General features: G+C 46.7%; 1 protein-coding gene and 1 long non-coding RNA gene across 2 annotated transcripts in view; one reads left to right on the top strand and one right to left on the bottom strand.

Annotated features, from left to right (window-relative positions):
- The window catches only part of LOC142891819 (uncharacterized), an 84803-nt gene extending 75997 nt beyond the window's left edge, over positions 1-8806 (top strand). Inside the window, exon 4 of the long non-coding RNA XR_012927329.1 lies at positions 7205-8806. This is a non-coding gene — a long non-coding RNA (uncharacterized LOC142891819). The remainder of the gene's footprint in view (positions 1-7204) is intronic.
- Positions 1098-19714, bottom strand: part of fat3b (FAT atypical cadherin 3b) — a 71588-nt gene continuing 52971 nt past the window's right edge. Inside the window, exons 46-52 of the mRNA XM_076031676.1 lie at positions 18836-19013; positions 16037-16453; positions 14618-14873; positions 7249-7347; positions 6289-6348; positions 5985-6020; positions 1098-2556 (exon numbers count right to left, since the gene is read on the bottom strand). Coding sequence (XP_075887791.1) covers positions 1817-2556; positions 5985-6020; positions 6289-6348; positions 7249-7347; positions 14618-14873; positions 16037-16453; positions 18836-19013 — 1786 coding nt within the window. The 3' untranslated portion in view covers positions 1098-1816. The remainder of the gene's footprint in view (positions 2557-5984; positions 6021-6288; positions 6349-7248; positions 7348-14617; positions 14874-16036; positions 16454-18835; positions 19014-19714) is intronic.

The raw sequence follows: 19714 nt of genomic DNA on the forward strand, positions 1-19714 counted from the left end.
TTTCCCCGAGGGACTCGGGGGCAAACGCGTCGTTACGGCCATAAATTGGGTTATATTAAAAAAAAAAGGTGTGCTGGTGCGCTAATCTTAACAGCATCTCTGAGGTAACATCTGGAATGTGGGCGCACGTCAAAACAACCCCGAGCACGCGTCAATAGGAAAAAGAAATGCATTACATGCTTGAGCAGACACAACTATTTTTCCCTTTTTGTCTCCCTCTCTCTCCCCCCCCTCTATCTCTATCTTTTTGCACCTGTGTGCACGTGGGTGCAGGCACGTGCGCGCGTACGTCTTGACTGGATGGTGTGTGGAATACCTGATAACATATGTACATATAGGCTGGCATGGGGCCGACACGCAGCCAGTCAGCCAGCCAGCCAGCCAGCCAGCCAGTCACTCAGTCACTCAGTCACTCAGTCAACCAGCCAGTCAGTCAGCCAGTCAACCAGCCAACCAACCAGTCAGTCAGCCAGCCAGCCAGCCAGCCAGCCAGCCAGCCAGTCACTCAGTCAACCAGCCAGTCAGTCAGCCAGTCAACCAGCCAACCAGCCAACCAGCCAGTCAGTCAGCCAGCCAGCCAGCCAGCCAGCCAGCCAGTCACTCAGTCAACCAGCCAGTCAGTCAGCCAACCAGCCAGTCAGTCAGCCAGTCAACCAGCCAACCAGCCAGCCAGCCAGCCAGTCACTCAGTCAACCAGCCAGTCAGTCAGCCAACCAGCCAGCCAGTCAGCCAGTCAACCAGCCAACCAGCCAACCAGCCAGCCAGCCAGCCAGTCAGCCAGCCAACCAGCCAACCAGCCAGTCAGTCAGCCAGTCAACCAGCCAACCAGCCAACCAGCCAGTCAGTCAGCCAGCCAGCCAGCCAGCCAGCCAGCCAGTCACTCAGTCAACCAGCCAGTCAGTCAGCCAACCAGCCAGCCAGTCAGCCAGTCAACCAGCCAACCAGCCAGCCAGCCAGCCAGTCAGTCAACCAGCCAGCCAGTCAGTCAGCCAGCCAGTCAGTCAGCCAACCAGCCAGCCAGTCAGCCAGTCAGTCAGCCAACCAGTCAGTCAGCCAGCCGGGGCCTCCGTTCACATTCCGATGTGAAAAAAACGCTGCGCTCCAGCGGTTCCATAAATAATAAATGTAATAGCATTGATTCTCAGCCAATCTCGGCGAACTCTCATGCGGCGCATGGGTGAAGGCATCCATACACACATACACACACATACACACAACACACACAAATACATTTTCTCCCCTTGCTCTGTGCTGCAGACAAGCCAGCGCTGTCGGTGGTTGGTCAGCGCTTGCGTACGGCGGCTTGAAGCTTGATAAATGAAGGTACGTAAGGTAATAGTCTCACTGAGAGGTACAGTGTGTAAAATTCCGCCATCTAGTGGTCAGATTTTAGATTGCAGCCATCATTCGCTCACCCTCCCTCACCCGAGCGTACATAAACCTGGATACCTCGTCCACCTTCTTCTTCACTGGTTTATTTGAAGACGCGAGAGCAAGACCCTTGTCTATATTCTCATATCAATAAGAACCATTCTATGGTTGCCCTTTATTGTACTGTGAGTATACACTTTTATTGATATATTTACGGGCAGTATATTAAGCTTTTACCAATATTAAAATCTTACATCAGGCCAAATTGTACACACTGGTCCTTTAATTACCTCCATCTGGTGAGCCCAGGTGGGGGAGATGGAGGGGGGGTGGCGGGGGGGGGCTACTGTTATGAGTGTCAAGTATAATCAGAGAGGGTCACTGCCTCTGTGACTGTGTTTAAAGTGAATATTAATTCTTCTCTCTTTAAACACTCCCGTGTGCTTTAATTAAATCCGTCCCAGTCGGTGGCAGCCGGCTCCGGTCTGGCCGCCGCCGTGTTGATCCTGGTGGCCCTGCGCGCTCGGAGCGACACCAGGTTCAGCAGCCGCTCCAGCTCGTCCCCGGAGCCCGCCGCACTGCCGCCGCCGCCGCCGCCGCCAGAGCCCAGCCCCTCGCCGTCCTCCTGCGAGCCCCTCCACTCGCCCGTCTGTAAGTCCCACGCCCGGAGAGGCGGCAGCAGCTGCGCCGGGTGCAGGTGGACCCCCGGGGGTCCGGGGGGGTAGCCCTCGTAGGCCGGCCGGGTGGGGGGCAGGGTGTCGTACAGGCTCTCCGTGTCCTCTTCTGACCGGGACGACTCGCGGTACTCCTCGTAGACGGGCGAGGAGACGTCCTCGCAGCTGCTGCCGCGGGCCCCCGCCAGAGGCCGGCGCCCCCTGCTGCCCACCTCCCCGTCGTACGGCCCCTGCCCGGCCAGCGTGCACTTCCGCTCCCACTTGCCCGACTGGTTCCGCTCCCACTGGAAGGTCCTCCTCTCGCCCACCTCCTGCCCGCCGTCCTGGACCCCGTCGTCGCCGCCGCCGCCGCCCGCCATCCTGTAGTCCAGCTGGAGGGAGCGCCTGCTGCCCCCCCGCCTGATGTTCTGCTGCAGGTCGCCCAGGTCGTACTGGGAGCCCAGCTCCGGCGGACACAGGCGGGACGGCGACAGCCAGCTGGAGGTCTGACCGGGAGATTCCCAGCGGAAGGCTGCCAAGAGGGGAGACAGGGAGAGCAAACGTGGAAGAGTAAATCTTTACATTTCCGAGCGCTTTAAGCGGCCGCCGGTGCGATTTTAATCTGACAACAAAGGGAGAGATGACCTACTTAACAGAGTTAAGCGAGGCGTCTGAGTTAACTCAGTGTGTTCGCAGCCCCGGGCTTTATTCCCTGGACAGACTGCTGCTGCCAAATCGCGAATGTGTGCGCTACGTTGCGAACATCCATCCTCAGCTGCGAGGCGCGAGCAAAGGAATGAGATTATCCATCTAATAGGATGGAGGCTGGGAGAGGTGTCACGTCAATAAGTCTCCCCCCTCCTGAAACAGTATCACGGCGGTCTGATCTCCCAAGGGTGACTCAGGCGACGCCAGCCAATGAGTTTATGTTTGTTTGTTGTTTGTGTGTGTGTGTCTGTGTTTGCTGGGGTGTGTTCGGGTGGGTCGTGGGGTTTTTGACGGATCTGAAAGACGCTCAGAACGGCTCTCATCGCTGCAGATGGTATAGCTGCAAATCTCCACGCCCACCTCCAGGTACCGCATCGGTCACAGGAGACGTCGGGTTTATAGGATTCGAGTGCCTCGGAATAAAGATATTCTGCTGGCACTGAAAACAACTAATAAATAAATATCTGACGATCATTCTTTTTGGCTATGTGTGAGCAACGTCATCAGAAAGAGGCGGTGTGGGAGAGAGGGAGAGACAGAGAGAGAGCTCTGCTACAGTGAACATCAAGATGAAGAGCAGACTGCAGGCCAGGACCACAACCGGCCGGCCTGATATTGCTTTATGCAACAGCTCCAACAAGACTACTCAGGCCTAGTTAATGCTTATTAAAACAGAGATTAATGATTCATTTGTGTGTCTAATACTTTGCTGGCCTCCTCCGCTGACACTCACTCACTCACACACACACACACACACACACACACACACACACACACACACACACACACACACACACAATTTGGTCCCTGGCTTCTGCTTCTCCGTTCCTTAAGCATCCTGTATTTCGACAGTGTGCACATTTTTGCATGCACATCTCCACCCCCACCACACCTCCCGCTGGCAAGCGTCGCCGCGGGCGTCCCGGCTTCCGCGTCCGGGGGGCGGGGGGGGCCGTACCGCTGTTTCTCCCATAAGAACTCCTCGCTGCTGCTCCGCGGTTCCCGCCAACGAAATTCCCACCGCTGCGGCTAAATGGACCGACGCACTGCGTCGCTATTACACGACTTCCGACAAGCTACGGGATACAGGTTGCATAATTCATGGCGGGGTTAATGAGCTGTGAGTGGGAAAATATTGTGTTGATGAAATGAGGTGGGGCGCAGAGGGGTCACGCTCCGTGTTGGAGGCTGAGCACTTTCATTAGTGGGGGCCTGATGATGCGGCGCCGCATCAGACAAAGGCACCCGCTGCTCTGGTGAGACGACAAACAGAAGAAAAAAAAAAAAAAACACCACAAAAATGCGGTGGTGGTTGCGGGGATACAAGCGTTGCGCCACTGTATTGTCTCGGCTGTTGGCTGGAGGATTCACAGATAAACGGCTTCACGATCGGCGTCAGCGCTCTTTGATGAAGTCGCGACGCAAATCAAATCTTGGCTCCGCAGGTGGCGAGCCGGAGCGCGAAACAAAAACAAATATCTCGTGGGACAGGGAGCCTTTGATGATGAAACGGCCCTCTCACGGAAAAAACAGGCAAACGCCGCCGCAAAATTTGCGACGCGGTTGGCGAGAGCGGCTGTTTCAGAGCGGCCACTCGGCGCCGATAACAGGCGAGGGAAAAAACAAATAAACACGGGCGCACTTCAGCTTGCAGAGAGCAACTTTGAAGTTCCCCCTGATAAAATAGCCCTCACATCATGAATGGATTTCTCTTATCTCTACAATCTCTGTTTTACGCCTTGTTTTTGGGTCGTTTTTTTTCTCCCACTCGGCTCTGAGGACGCCGGCGCAATGTGTGAAATCTATTATTGTTGCACGCGCTGGATCAACGGGGGCACAGAGTCCCATGAGTCACAGGAAAAAGACTTTAGAGTAATTTCATCCATCATCTAATTCTGCCCGTTCTGAAATAAAGCTTCTTACGCTCCCGGCTGGCACAGACAGCGGCCGCAAAAGCGTCTTAGAGGGACTTGATATTAAAATGCTCCGTGGCCCAAGAAAATTATAACGCCGCGGCAAACAAACAGACTGCACAACTATGAGCTAATTAGCTTGTCTGCTGATTCGGCAGAATTATGTATGCATTTTTTTTTTTAATAATTATTATTTATGTCTGATGGGCTTTTGCTTGGCAGTGTCAAAACAAATTAACACAAGAAGAAACAGGCAATTTTTGTCCCCCTCCAGAAGTTCCAAGAGCCCACGATCTTTGAAGTGAATGTGACTGAGGAAATATGGGTCCAATAATTGCTTTGCTCACAATGGCACCAAACAAGCCCTCGTATTTTGTACTAATGTTGGTACTTTTTATGAAAAACACGGCTCCTTATGAAAGCAAGGTTGTGGCCAAACGGGGAAATAAACCAGCGAGTGTTGGAACGTCACAAACGCAGGAGCCAACGCAGTTCAAGTTTGGAAACAACAGTTTGGGCCAAGAAAGGTGTGAGAGTATGTTTTGGGGGATTTTAAAAGCACTGAAACACAGGAAATCCAGAAAAGATGGTTTGTTTGGGCGAATGACGTTCAGGTTTCCAGTCTGTCACGCGTTTCGAACGGATGATTGATGATAACGAGCTCATTCAGCGGTTGAATCGCCCTTCATTTCCCTCATTTTGCAAACCTCTAACAGGAACTTATTTTGTAGTCGGTCCAAATGTTCTGCGGTTTTAATAGCCAATCCGCACCCACTATAGATAGAGAGGCGGGATAGGCGGAAGCCTGGAGCTGTTGCTACCTGACAAATGTGATTGGTCCACCTTGATGTGATGATGACAGACACTCGAGTATGTGGGATGAATCCAGATAATTTAGGAAAGGTTAATTGACTCGTAAGGGTGCAAACAATTTTTTTGTGTGTGTCGACCTTCAGATATTTACATTCAGCAAACTGTTGCAAAAAATACTAATTTACTCCCTTTTTAGACTGAAACCAAAAAGATGGATGTGCCCACTACCTGAACGCTGCCGCCTTTGATGGTGGTTAGTTTCAGGTTTCATTAGGAAACATAATGAGACTGTAATGAGTCTGCACAAACAGTCAAAGTCCTGCTCGCAGTAAATAATGAGATCTACCAAAACGAGCAGACTGGGGCAGGAATTGGTGTTGCACGAGCGAGGCCATGATAGAAGTTTCCAGAGAACGCAATACGGACAACACAAAAGGTTGTGCGTCTTTCTGGAGCCTGAGAAATGAAACCGAGGGGACAGCGAGTTAATAAGATGTTTTTCACTTCCCTTTTGCAACTCACTCACCAGGACTGTGCCGCCGCTCTTTGTCCATGTTCGACACTTCAAAGAGAGAGAGAGAGAGAGAGAGAGAGAGGGAAAGTCAGAGCAGGGGCGAGAAAAAACAACACAAGAAGAAGAAGAAGAAGAAGAAGAAGAAGAAGAAGAACAGAGAGAACAATTAAAACGCAGCTCCAGTGAAAAAACGACAGAAATGTCAGAAATTTAAGTCAGACGTTTTAAATGAAATGCAAGGGTCACATTCCGGTTTTTGAACAAACTTCACGTTGGAAGAAACAACAGAGGCAGTCATAGGACGTTTCTTTCATACCTTCACTTTCAATGTCATCCACCACGTCATTGACCAGACGTATGACCGTCACTATGGAGGCTGGAGAAGAGAAGAGAAGAGAAGAGAAGAGAAGAGAAGACAAGAGAAGACAAGAGAAAAAGAGGACAGATTTCAATAGCAGGGCACCAATGTATGGAGTATGGTTACACGTGATGGGTGTGACTGGCTTGAGCGGTGTGTGTGTCTTGTGTGTCTTGTGTGCTTGTGTTGTCCTATAAGGGAGCAAAACATTCTGTTCATGGCAATAATGAGACAGAAAAACAAAGTATCACCACTGCTTCTTTATGTGTTACACAAACACACACACACACACACACACACACACACATGCATCATGAAGCTTCCAATCTCTTATACTTAGTAGATGAAAGATCGAAGTTATTGAGTCATCTCGGGGGGGAAAAGTCCAAAGAATTCAGGTAAAGGGTTCATGGAATCGAGTTGTGCAGGGAAAATAAACTCAATAGTTTTTCAAGAAAGTAAATAACTACATTTAAGTTTTTTTTTTGTTTTGTTTTTCTTTGTTTTTTTTACCCTCCATGCAACTGAAGAACTGTGCATTTAGCTATTTTTTTTTATGCGTTTTTATGGAAAGATGTGGTTGCATCAAAGTGCCTTTCATGGCAGTGTGTCACTGCTATGGCCCTCCACAGTGCTGCCTTTCACTATGTTAATGTCCTGTAGTAAAAGCCCAAAGTGGACCCCTGCTACATTCAGGGAAGTTAATCTTCAATGGCCCTCTGCCCTCCTTCTTACCCCCTCCACTCCCCTCTACCCCCCGGTGACTCTTGAATACCAAACACTGAAAATCGATTTTGTTTTTCTTTTGAGTAACTCTTCAAGGCCTTCTGTGCTAATTTAGTTTCTCTCTCTCTCTCTCTCTCTCTCTCTCCAGAAAATGCAAAGACTATGCCCTGTTTGGAGTGGTGAGAGACTTACCGTTGTCATCAAAGGACTCAGAGGTGAAGGAGCTGAGCGAGCGCTCCTCAGAAGTCGAGTCCGAGAGACACGTCATCTCGTCAGCCACCTCCGCCACACCTGGTACACACACAGACACACACACACACACACACACACACAGACACACACACAGAGGAACATATGCACATCTTAACCTCTTTGTCGTCCCGTTTGGAGGAATTGTCTCGAGAGGCAGCGAGCCGCCTCCATGGGCTAAGCCCACCACACACCACCTATTTTGGTTCAGCTTGATTGCTAAATGTGCATTTAGTTGAGCTGCTGATTGATTCTGGGCCAGTTTGAGTGCAAAATATCTCGAGATGAGCCAAAGTGAGAAGTGGCTCCTGCAACACTTATGTATCAAATGCTGCTGCTGCAACAAAAAAAAAACAACAACAATGAAATGAACAAACAAAAATATTGCTTTGAGTTATTTTTGATTGAGAACAAAAATCATTTGTGAATATTTACCAATTTTCCTGGGGCAGGACTGAGTAAGATGATGTTACTTCTACTGACTGTCATTGTAAAGGATTGTAATAGCTCAACATTGGCACTCAGAAGGGTTGTGAGTTGTCTTGTTTTTGAAAAAAAAAAGATTTATTTAAATTTACTCACTCTTGTAAAAGTGTGAACAAAAATAAGGAAATTAAATGTTTTTCATTTATTCTTCTCGTACTCTCTTACAATAATCAACAACAGTAGTGATAATAATGATAGTGTTTCAACATAAACAACAGACTTCTCACTAATTTGGGCAAAGCTGCACAGTATTTCATAGAAATAAAAACCTGATTCCGTCCCCCCGGCTACTCTGCCAATTATTTCTTTAGTTTTAATAACGAAGGAGGTGCCCGATAAAAAAAAAAAAAAAAGAACCGATAACTGATGCCGATTTCCACCAGGCCCGGTCAGCAATTAACACGGCTGGAGTCCGACCAAGGGACAAAGTGGCGCCCGTTTGACTGCAGCAACGGCGGTGTTTACAAGGCCAGCGATTGGCAGACGAGTCGGGCAGCTGCTGTAATCACCGAGGGTTCGGATCGCTTTAACGAGCTTGTTCAACAAAAGAAAGCCAATAGAACGATGTGAGGTTGTGGGGCTGTGTGTTTCCTAAGACCGCCCATCCATCCCTTCCCCCCCATCCCCTCTTCTCTTCTCTCGCTGTTTTTTGTAGCAGGAAATGCATCATCAGTGGACGCAAATAGCTTGTGTGCGACCACTCCAGTCAATGTGAAATGTCACTGCCGTTGTGCCCTCGGTTAAAAATCAGAGGTGTTTTCACTGACCGGCACCGCCGCATTAGTGACGGGACACTCAATTCTTTTTGCTGACTTCATCTGCATGAGTCACTCACCGGAGGGATTCTATCGGTCAAAGCGTGTAGAAATCCATATGCGCTTACCTCACCGATTCATCTACGAAACCACTAAAACTAAAAACTACTGATGTGAAAACTGAAAGGGTAAAATGATCGGTTTCACTGTGAAAGATCAACAATTGTCAAACTGCCACGAGCACTGCTGTGCTGACAGTATCTCCGTTTCCATTACAGGTGTTCGCAACAGTGAACAAAAGTGATATTTCCACATTTCCACAAAGTACAATTGTGATTTGTGTTTCCATTGAACGGTTTGAAGCACATAAGTCATAATTCTCGTAAAACGTCGTCTTGCGGGACGCAATTCTCATTAAATGTTGTCCTGCGAGATTTACGAGAATTACGTTTGCGTTTGTTTGTTTGTTTGTTTGTTTGTTTACGTTTGTTTGCTGTCAAGAATGTTATATTTTTCTCTTTGATTCCATGTAACAATTAATCCGTCTCCTCCTCCATCCAAACGTATCGTGCCATTTTTACTTGAATTTAACTGGTCACGTGACCCCATACGTCACATCGGTGATGCGTAAATGCGAAAAAAAAAAGTGTTTCCATTACACTTTTGCGATATCCCTCGATACGTCTGAAAAACCACCTCATGAGAGCGTAAAAAACTTTTAGCGATATTTGAGAGGTTTTTCAAAATGCAGGCGTTTTTTGTTGCAATGTTTACATTTTTCGCAATTCTAGGGGTAATGGAAACGCAGCTAGTGGTGCTAAGGTGAGCTTGCTTGCATTAGCCAGGCGATGTGTCAGTGTGCGAGTTGATAAGGATGAGGACTCACAAGTCATTTTCAAATTTTGAACAATTCGTTCAGGACAACGTCACACTATAGTAGATTTTCCTGCGTTTATTGCAGCAGTTTTTCAAACTGCAGTCGCGGAGACGTCCATGAAAGGAAGACAGAAACTCAGTAATCGTTCACTCTGTTTATCCTTGCTGTAAAGAGTTCCGTCCTGGCATGACTCCGAGGTAATGTCAGGATTACGCTGTGTGCATTAGCAAAATCAAGTGGGTAGACACTGGATTTGGCACTCAAACACACTTTCTGTATTTAACGAGGGCCGTGGATTTCCTCGCGTATTAAAACAGCTGCGGTATCGAGAGGAGAAACGACTGCAGAGGCTCACACTGGTTCAGTATAAATTGTTGGCATTTCAGTTTTAATATTATTTTTTTTTAATAGAGACAGACTGTCAGAGCCAATCTTTCAATATCCGTCCATCCATTTTTTTCCATTCTGGATGAAGCCAAGCAAAAGGGGGAACCCGTCACACGCATAAAGTATTCACACCTCAAGACAATTTAAGAGTTGCAGCTTGCTGAAAATGAATTTTGCCCCATTCCCAAAGGCGGAATAAATATTTTGTAGTGGAGCGTTTTATCCAAATCCCCTGAATGTCCCGGCGCCGCTGCAGGACTGCTGCTTTAGTGCCATGTGAAGGAGCGGCGAGCAGGTGGCGAGGGGACCACGGCGGAGCGGAACGCACAAACTTCTCGTGACAGCAGGCGCACTGGGGGGAGAAAAATACAGTCCAAAGTGCTTACACTGCAGCAGTCCCAGTTCCGCCGCTCACCTTCCGTCTGGGCGTGAAAGTCTGATGAGAGTTAACACCGTGGGGGAAGCAGAAGAGACTCTCTGGTTTGCCCCCGGCTGGGTGTCCAGGAAGGCAGCGGTTCAAATAAACAGCCGTTTGCAGCCGTTTCACTTTTTCACTTTGCTGGCCGCGTGCTGAAGCTGCTACGATTGGCTGCCTGAAAGAGCATCTGATGAGCCGACAGCAGGTGCGGAAGATAAAAGACCTGGTTTCGCACAAGAGTTTGTATCATTGAAGAGATGCGGGCGAGCAAAGCCGTGGAATGGATTCACGCTATCGTTAATACAGGGTGAGAAATTATTCTTGAAGTATGAAGCAGCTTTGAAAAATAAAAGCTGCAAACACTCCTGACGAGGTTAAAAGTTGTCTTGCCAAGAGTTTTGTCGTTTTACGCCGCTGAAGGACGTGAATGTAGAAAACAGCGGAGGGGAAAAGTAGCCAATCAAATCCTTTTATTTTATCCCCGCCCCACACAGCGAAGGCATCAAACCTGATGCGAGTGGCGAAGATTCTGCATTCACGTTAAATAATGAATGAGTTTATTTCACACATACATTTGGAAAGTTGCCCATGGAAAAAGTGAGGAAGGGGTGCCTCCTTGAAAATAAACTCAAAATGTTGCAGTGGGGAAAAAAAAAAAAGTTGTCTTTCACGTTCACTTACTGCCGGTGGTGTGAGGCATTTAGCGGTGGCTCGAGGTTTTGTGTTGGCATGAAGGGCAACGCTGGAGGTGGAGAGCTGCAATGCGCAAACTTCTATCAGAGCCAGTTGGGGGGAGATGGTTTCCCCCCCCCGAGAAAAGCTCAGCGCCTCTCTTTGTTCTCTTTTTAATGAAAAAATCCAGTTCTGATTAGCATCAATGCTAAACTCTTTAGCATCAGCTTTTTCAGGAGTCACTTCTTCTTCTTCTTCTTCTTCTTCTTCTTCTTCTTCTTCTTCTTCTTCTTCTTCGTTTTTCTTGTTGTTTTTCTGAATCGGACTTCCTCTGTTGTTTTCAGCAGCAGCAGCTTTTAGCAGCCAGTTTCTGCAAGGCAGAATGCTGATCAGGAACTAAACACCGAGATCAGCTGAAATTCTTCATCCTGGCGAGATAGGCGCGCTAGACTTGCTGCCTTAAAGCAAGCCTGCTGCATTGCAAGGATACAAGATGTACTCAGTTGCTTAATTGTTTTTAAAGCGAATAGCAACTTCCTGTTTTTTTTTGTTTTGTTTTTTATACAAAAGTTTTGATGGTGTTTTGATCCACTGGAAACCAAAAGTGCAGTCTGTTAGATGGGTGCAGGCCTCATAAAGTAGGATTTCCTTTAAGCAAACTGAAGGTCAATACATCAGCGAAATTAAGCATGAATGCCTTCCCATCGTCAGGCAGCTCATTCTGTTACTCATATTGTGGGATGGTAGAATTTGTCCCATTGAAGCTGAGCAGAAGTTGGACGGCGCAGCAGTCGAGTTCCGAGTGTGCCTTATTATTCTAAGATGTTTTGTTATGCTGCTTCTCTTCTCCTCGCTGTTTGCAGCATGTGTTCAGCTCAGCCTGCCAAATCCTTTAGCATTCTCCTGTCTCTTTAAAAAAAGAGAAAAAAAAACAGCTCTTTTCTCTGGATATTGTGAAAGCGAGCCTGGCAGGCCTTGGCACATCTTTCAACCAAAACTAGTTTTTTTGTTTTGTTTTGGGGTTTTGCTTTGTTGTTTTTTTTTTTTTTCGTTTTTTTGTTTTTTTTTTACGTCCACGAGGACCTGCAATGTCTGGACATCAGCTTGTGCTTTCTGAGCCTGAGCAAGGTGGTCTTGGTCCAATGAGTACTGAACAAGTGAAATGCTCCTTTGGGAATGTGAGCAGCAAGGCAGCGCCATCAATCAAACTAAATAAGAGAGGCAGCGCCGCAACCTCGGGTCGAATTGGGCACACGGCTGAAGGCAGACTCTTCAATACACGGCACCTTTTTGTTTTCCTCCCTCCTGCTTTATTTGCCTCTCTATTTTTACTCATCCATTCATTTTCCACTGTGACGCACACGGGCCGCTCATTTGTTTTTCTTTTGCACCGGCGGTGAGCCTGACACGTGCGCACGTTGGCAGCCGTGCCCGAGGTTGGGGACCCCACCCCTCCTCCCTCCCTCCTTCCCTCTGTCACCTACTCCCCCTCCTCCCTCCTACTCCCTCCCTCCCTCCTCTAATCCAACCCTGCGAGCACTCAGCCAAACCCAAACTCTCGTCTTGGCACCATAGTTTTTTTTACCGCCCCAAATTCCAACACTTTCTACTTCAACAGTCATTAATTTAAAAAAATCTTTAGAAGTAATTTTCTGGCAGTCAAGATATATTTGAATAGTCATATCAAAACGGAGTCAATAAGTTTTTAATAAAGCTAAATTTACTATTGATTCATAAGCAGATAATCTTGCTTGGCTGCTTTTGCCCTTTTTCTCTTTGTTTTTTTGTTTTTTTGTTTTGTTTTTTTGAATCACAGCACTCTGCATCGATGTTATAATTGAAAAACTTTACTGTAATAATAAATAACTGGGGGTTCAGTCTTAACCCCGCAGTTTGTGCCCGCTTGGGCAAAAAGCTTCAGCGCGGTGCCATTTATCAAAGTCACAAAATTGTGACGCAAACCTTTTAATAAAGACTACAGTTCTCTGCAAAAACACGCTGACACGCTCACCCCGAGAAATGTTTATTCGGCAGGCGCTTGTGTTCCCCCGCTGGAATGTTTCTCATTAGTCTTGATCTAAATGAATACTTTTATTCCATCCAATTAAACAGAACCTGAGCGGCGGAATCTTTCAGGCAGTGAGATGAGACAATGAGCCCGGTGTAATCTTCCTCATTAATTAATGGATAGTTATGTAACAGCGACCCCCGGGGACGCACAATTTCCCTGTTTTCTGGTGTGTGTGTGTGTGTGTGTGTGTGTGTGTGTGTGTGCGCGCGTGCGTGTGTGTGTGTGTGTGTGTGTGTGTGTGTGTGTGTGTGTGTGTGTGTGTGTGTGTGTAATTGCATGTGCACGCGTGCTGGTGCCCAACAGGGACGAAAGACGAAGAAAATAAGCCACTTCCCATTTCAACAGGAAGGAATCAATAATTAAGAGGCAGGAAGTTCCCACTGCAGGCTCTATTATTCAAACAACAGGCTGGACAGGGAATCGAATTCGGTGACGTCTGGATTAGCGCTGAGGTGCGGCGTGATTTTTTTTTTTCCTCTTGTCCATTGACAAAAACAAGAAACTGGGAGCTGCAGACAGAGAAATATCCGACTGACTCACCCCCCCCCCCCCCCCCCCCAACACACACACACACACCCCACCCCCTCTAGGTTGTTGCAGGCCTCTCAATCGACAAATGACGCACAAAGCAAACTTTGGCAAAGGCAAAAAAAAGTTTGCAAAAGTTTGAGCAAAAAGTAAATGGTCTTTGTTTCAGTATTTTGTCCGTGTCTTTTTCTTTTCTTTTCTTTCCTTTTTTGAACTGCTACACTAGGCCAAGAACTGAGGACATCACTTCTGGCTGATTACCCTGACCGTTCGCACTCAAGTGCACGGGAGATGCTGAGAGTCATCCTGATACGAGGCGATCGCTGGCAATCTGGCAGATGTTTGCAGTGCTATCGTTTGGCTCTCTGAGGTAGAAAGCAGGTAGAAAAAAAACCCTATGTGAAATGATAAGCGAGGTTAAAAAAAATGACTTGGGAAGCACTCTTGCTTACTCTGGGCCATTTTCTTTGATGTGTGCGATCAAAAGGCTCAGATAACTGCAAGTTAAACTCCCTCAGCTGGGGCGTGGTGATGATGATGATGATGATGTTGGTGATGACGATGATGATGATGGTCATGATGATGATAATGATGATGATGATGATGATGATGGTGATGATCATGATCATGGTGATAATAATGATGATGATGACGATGATGATGATGGTGATGGTGATGATAATGATGGTGATGATAATAATTATGATGATGTGATGATCATGATGTGATGATGATCGTGGTGTTGACGATGATGATGATGATGATGATGATGATGATCGTGATGATGATGATGATGATGATGATGATGATGACGATGATGGTGACAGTGATAATGATCATGGTGTGGTGGTGGTGGTGATGACGATAATGATATTGATAATGATGATGATAATGATGATGACGATGATGATAGTGATGATAGTGATGATGATGACGATGATGATGATGACGATGATAGTGATGATGGTGATGATGATGATGGTGCAACAGAATAACCACAGAGGTGTGCGTGCGTGAGTGTGCGTGTGTATATGCGTGTGTGTGTGTGTGTGTGTGTGTGTGTGTGTGTGTGTGTGTGTGTGTGTGTGTGTGTGTGTGTGCGTGCCCAGGCACCTTACCCTGCGGACTGCTGTCTCTCTGTATCCTCTCCAGCTCGAAGGCTCTCTGGCCCCACTCCTCCTCCCGCTCCTCCCTGCCCCTCTCCGAGCTCTCCTCCCGGCTCTCCGTGCCCTCCCAGGATACCTTGTGGGCGGGGCTGTGCTCCGGGCGGCAGGACGAGGCGGTGGGGAGGTTTGGCGCCACGCTGCACACGGCGATGCCCCTCCTGTTGGCCACGCCTCGGATGGTGGACACGTCGGACAGGAAGCTGCTGAACTGTGAAGACGAACACAGAGCAGCTGAAGTTACCACGGAGGCGAGCAGGGAGAGTCCGAGGCTGGTTCACACTACTGGCACTGCTGCCGGGCGACGTGGTGGTGCAGGGGATAGCGCCTCACAGCTAGAGGGTTGCAGGTTCCATTCTCAGGACCTAAAACAACTTGCATCCGGAAGTGTGATGTGGCCACCAACCTAGAAAAAGAAATAGGCCAAGAACCAAACAATGGAAGCAAACCAGGTTTTGGACATTTTGCATTTCATGTTGCAGTTTGTCTGAATGCAGATCTGCTAATTAGGCTACAGGCCCAATGGAAGGAATTTTTAATTTATCGTTGTTATTATTGTTCATAGTCATTTTACAGATCAGATATGATCCACTTGAGAGAAGAATTGAAACGGGAGAATGGTCACATAAACCATGTTGTTTTTGGTTTTATGCTCTTATATGTTAGAACTCAAATAAGCATTTTGAGGGGAATGAAAACTCATAAACTTGCTTGCGACTCTTTCATCAGTTTCTCCTGAATGGCTCCAGAGAGTAAACAAATTTTTCATATTGCGGCTCTAAATTAAAAAAAAATAAAAAAAAATAAAAAATAGTCAACTTTTCAAATCACCTGAGTTTATCACGCGGTGCCTTACCCCCGTTCAGAGCTCGCCTTGGGAATACTACTGAAAAATTGTTTGACCCGTATTTCTTTTTTTTTTACACCTAGCCCATCACTCCCTGCAACAGAAACACATTTTTACAGAGGTGTAAACCCTGTTTCCAAAAAAAATACCTTTGCCATTTGATTTTTCAAAGAGGCGACAGAAGCTCAAAATGAAACAGAAGAAGAAACTATCACATAAAACACAGCATCAAAAAAAAGAGGAGAACTGCTGATAGAAACATCAATATCATGACAACAGCCATGAGGCCTGAGAGGTTAGGTTCTTTATTCATTTTTTTCATTCTCTTATATTGGTTGAATACATTATGAAAAGGTTGATAGATTTTTTTCATTATCAAAACAGCCCAGTCTTATTATTTCCTGTGAATATAAAAACAGCAGAGTGACAACTCCTGCCAGTCCTCTCAGGCGATTCTGGCACAGGAACAAAAAAAATTATTCAAATTTTGAAAAGTTTCCATTTCGCTCTCTTTTTTGTTGGCCTACCTGGCTGCCTTCGCCGACTGCGGTCTTGTCGCCGTCTCCACCCCTCAGGCCCTGGCTAATGAGTCCTCCCGGCAGAGGGGAGTGGGCGGTGGGACGCACCATGACCTGGGGTGGGCCTCCAGCGCCGCCTCCCACCTCTCCATAGGCGCCGGTCATGGCTGGCAAACCCGACACGCGCACGGCCTTGAACTCGATGCCCTCGGCGCCCATGCCGGTCTTGTGCAGCATGTAGCTGGTCTCCGTGGAGATGGACGACACGCCCATCACGGGCTGGGTGCCCGGGCCGGGGTCCGACTCCTTCCGGAACTTAATTTTCTTCCTGAATGCGATGAATAGTACGAGGAGGAAAATGATGACGAAGACGAGGACTCCGATGCCGATGATCTCTCCCGGTCCAATGTAGGACAGCGGCTCAGCCTGAGAAGACACACAGAAAAAGATGCTACAGTATGTGCACACTCCAACAACACAGGCTGGTTTTCTTGAAGGGGTAAAATGCTTGCGGCACATTAGTATTAGCAAATCATTTGTGTAGTTTGTGTTAATTACATTGTGTAGGTTTGGTTTGTGTTGGCACAAAAGATGCTGTGGTGTGTTTGGGAGTCCTGACAGGCCTGTCTACAGAAGGAGCCGGTGCTATATGAGGTGATGACTCATACAGGATGTACTTCATATATGAGGATAACATTAACCACGAGAGAGAGAAAAAAAAAAACACAAGATGAAATAGGATCACAGCTTAATAGACGGCAATGAATAAAAATTGGCAGTAGGACAGATGTAATTTCAAAAATTAATGAGAGCAGGCCTTCGCTGTGGCTCAGTCCCGAATAAAAGTTATTAATAAAAGTTATTAATAAAAGGTATTTGGCTCAGATTTACTCTTTTTTTTGTCTTTTGACTCGCTTTGTACCCTCTTTAGAAGTGTTGTATGTTTGAGTAGACATTCTCTGGTACCTCTTCATTCAGAGCTGCTCTCATCACATGCCTCATGTTTGTGTTTGCATGCTCTGTTTGTCTGGTAGCATCAGCGCTCATGTTGAGGAGATCACCGAGAGATATTTTCGACCCCTATTATCCTCGGGTTGAAACACAGAGCAGTCTTATATTTGTGTCTCCCGACTACACGCTCGGCCGACCGTATCAGCACAGATTGCTTTCAAACCGAATCGTCGTCGCCGTGTGTAGTTGATGCATAAATTTAGCGAGATAGGTCCCTAATTGGCCGCCGGATCGTACATCAATGTCAGTGCCATGTCGGAAAGGTCAAGAGTAGCCTGTTAGGAAAATTAATATAAATATGGGGGCTGCTGCAAGGAGGAGACGGCAACGTAGTCCACAGCGAATAATAACTGTTCCAGTGTTTTTATACTTCCCAGTATCATATGCATGACATATAATATAAAGAAAGGTCATACGCATGACCTTTCTTTATACTAGAAAATGGATTTGAAATATTTTATGATGCTGGTAGCTTGGTAGCTATGGAAACATCATGACATCTATCTATCTATCTATCCATCTATCTATCTATCTATCTATCCATCTATATTCAGTTTGCAGCCACCTGAAAAAAAAATGTTTTGCCTTCCTGCCAAACTTAACACTTTCCCTCGAGCAGAGTCACCAAGGGCTCATTTCCAGACCTTGCATTTTTTTTTAGAGCGCACTTGAAAGTTAAGCAAGTTGAAGCAAAAGTTGGAAACTTTCATGGGGAGTTGCTGACAGGCTGCAGACACATGTAAATGCCATGTGTCGTGTATTGTTCCAAGTGTCATGTTCTGTGTGTTAGTTTAGTTTCTGTTTATTGTTTTGCGACTTCCTGTTTTATTTTGAAACAATGTTCCCTCATGTGTCAGCCGGCTTGCTCTTCCTTTGAGTGTTTCCCACCATGTGTGGTTCTTTTCTTCCCTGCCCTGATTGTGTTCACCTGTACCTTGTGTATATAGTCTGTGTCTTCCTTTGTCTTGTGCCGCTTCGTCTTGTTTGTATAGCAGAGAGCCAGCACCTTCAAAGTCACGTCATGGTAAATCTTTGTCTTGGATCTTTGTTTTGTCTAGCCAAGTTTTTGGTTGATAGTTTGTTGAATTATTTCCTCTTTGGAGTCATTTTTGCTGATGACTTTTTGTTCATGTTTTTCCTCTTCAAAGAGTTTTTTGTTTGTACTTTCGCTAGTTAGTTTGTTTTAGTAGTTTTTCCTCGTAAGAATTTTTTTTTTTTTGTTTTCTGAACTTTGGTTTTCGAGTCGTGCATTTGGGTTCAGTCTTTGTCCAGCCCTGACAGTCATGAGACCTTCAAGTGATTTTGAGGGAGCAAACGAAAGAAAATCTTTACTCGGCTTTACTTCCAGACACAGACAATCAAAAATATCCTCGGAACAAAGCTACCAGGTCGCTCTATTGATTGCAAAAGCAGCACAGTGGGCTCCGTCAAGCCCATTTGCTTGCTAATGAGGAATTAGACCTACCTTTGTTCGCTCCACATTAGTCGGGTTTGTGGGGGCTCGAGGAGATACTATATGGTGCGCGGCAAAAGTCAAGACCGTGACAACTTCAAATGGAAACTGGGATTTAGCCATTACTGCACTTTTATTCATTCTACTGCAGAGGAAATGGAAAAAAGGTGAATAAACCTCCCCGGAAGGCCTGTGTGCACTCAAAATTCCTAACAGCTTCACTGAGTGTGCCAGGTCCCATTAGGAGTGAGCTGACTGTGCAAAAAAACAGAACCCCGACCCCAAACAGAAAAGGTGAATGCATTTCAGCTCATACTTGTGTCAAAAGCTGGTTTCCATTCTACCTGAGCGTCGTCGTCGTCGTCGTCGCCGTCGTCGTCGCCGTCATCGGATGTCCGCTCGTCACAGAACTGCCCATCGTAGCCCCCGGAGCAGTTACAGTAGAAGGAGCCCAACGTGTTGACGCACTCGCCGCCGTCCCCACAGCCGCGCTGCTCGCACTCGTTCACATCCTCGTCACATCTGCGAAGGCACAGGCCAAAACGAAAAAAACAAAACAATAAATTGCTATTCGTGGTTGTGATGGCGTTGATCTGCATCAAAGCGAAATGGAGAGGAGCCAAAGATGAAGCAGGCCTGACAGCGGCTGAGTTTGAAGGAGGGCGGAAGGAAAATAAACACTTTGGAGATCGTCTTCTCAATTTGGCCCTTTTTCTTCTGCTAAATCAGGGGATTATCTTCAGCCACCCTCTTTCATTTACATGGCGATTTAGGAGACGCAAACGCGTGCGTGCACACACACACGGAGAGAGGGGATAGAGACATAAATTAGAACACAACATCACAAACCCATTTTTTTCCTTCACCAGACACATACATGCTCGTTTTAGCTTGAAATTTCAAAACTCGGCCCCCTGCTGTGAGCGAGATAGAGGGGGCGGGGGGGAAGAAGTTGTATTTCTCTTTTCAATTATTTTCCTCTTGATGGGTTTTTCACAACACAATACAAAGGTCTGAGGGAGGCGGAAAAAAAGAAAAAAAATCTTTTTTTTTCTGAGTTTTGCGAGAGGCTTCATTGTGTAACTATTTATTATTTCTGCAGGGATTCACTAAATGTCCAGAGTTGACTCAACACGGCCTCGCTACCTTACCCTGTAAGTACCTCATCATCTCACTGTTAATATTAAGAATCTTTTAGGTTTGTTGTATTTGTATTGGTCATT

The sequence above is a fragment of the Nelusetta ayraudi genome, unplaced genomic scaffold, assembly GCF_046127955.1.
Source record: "Nelusetta ayraudi isolate G7.1 ecotype Tasmania unplaced genomic scaffold, CSIRO-AGI_Nayr_v1 ptg000033l, whole genome shotgun sequence".
NCBI lineage: Eukaryota > Metazoa > Chordata > Actinopteri > Tetraodontiformes > Monacanthidae > Nelusetta > Nelusetta ayraudi.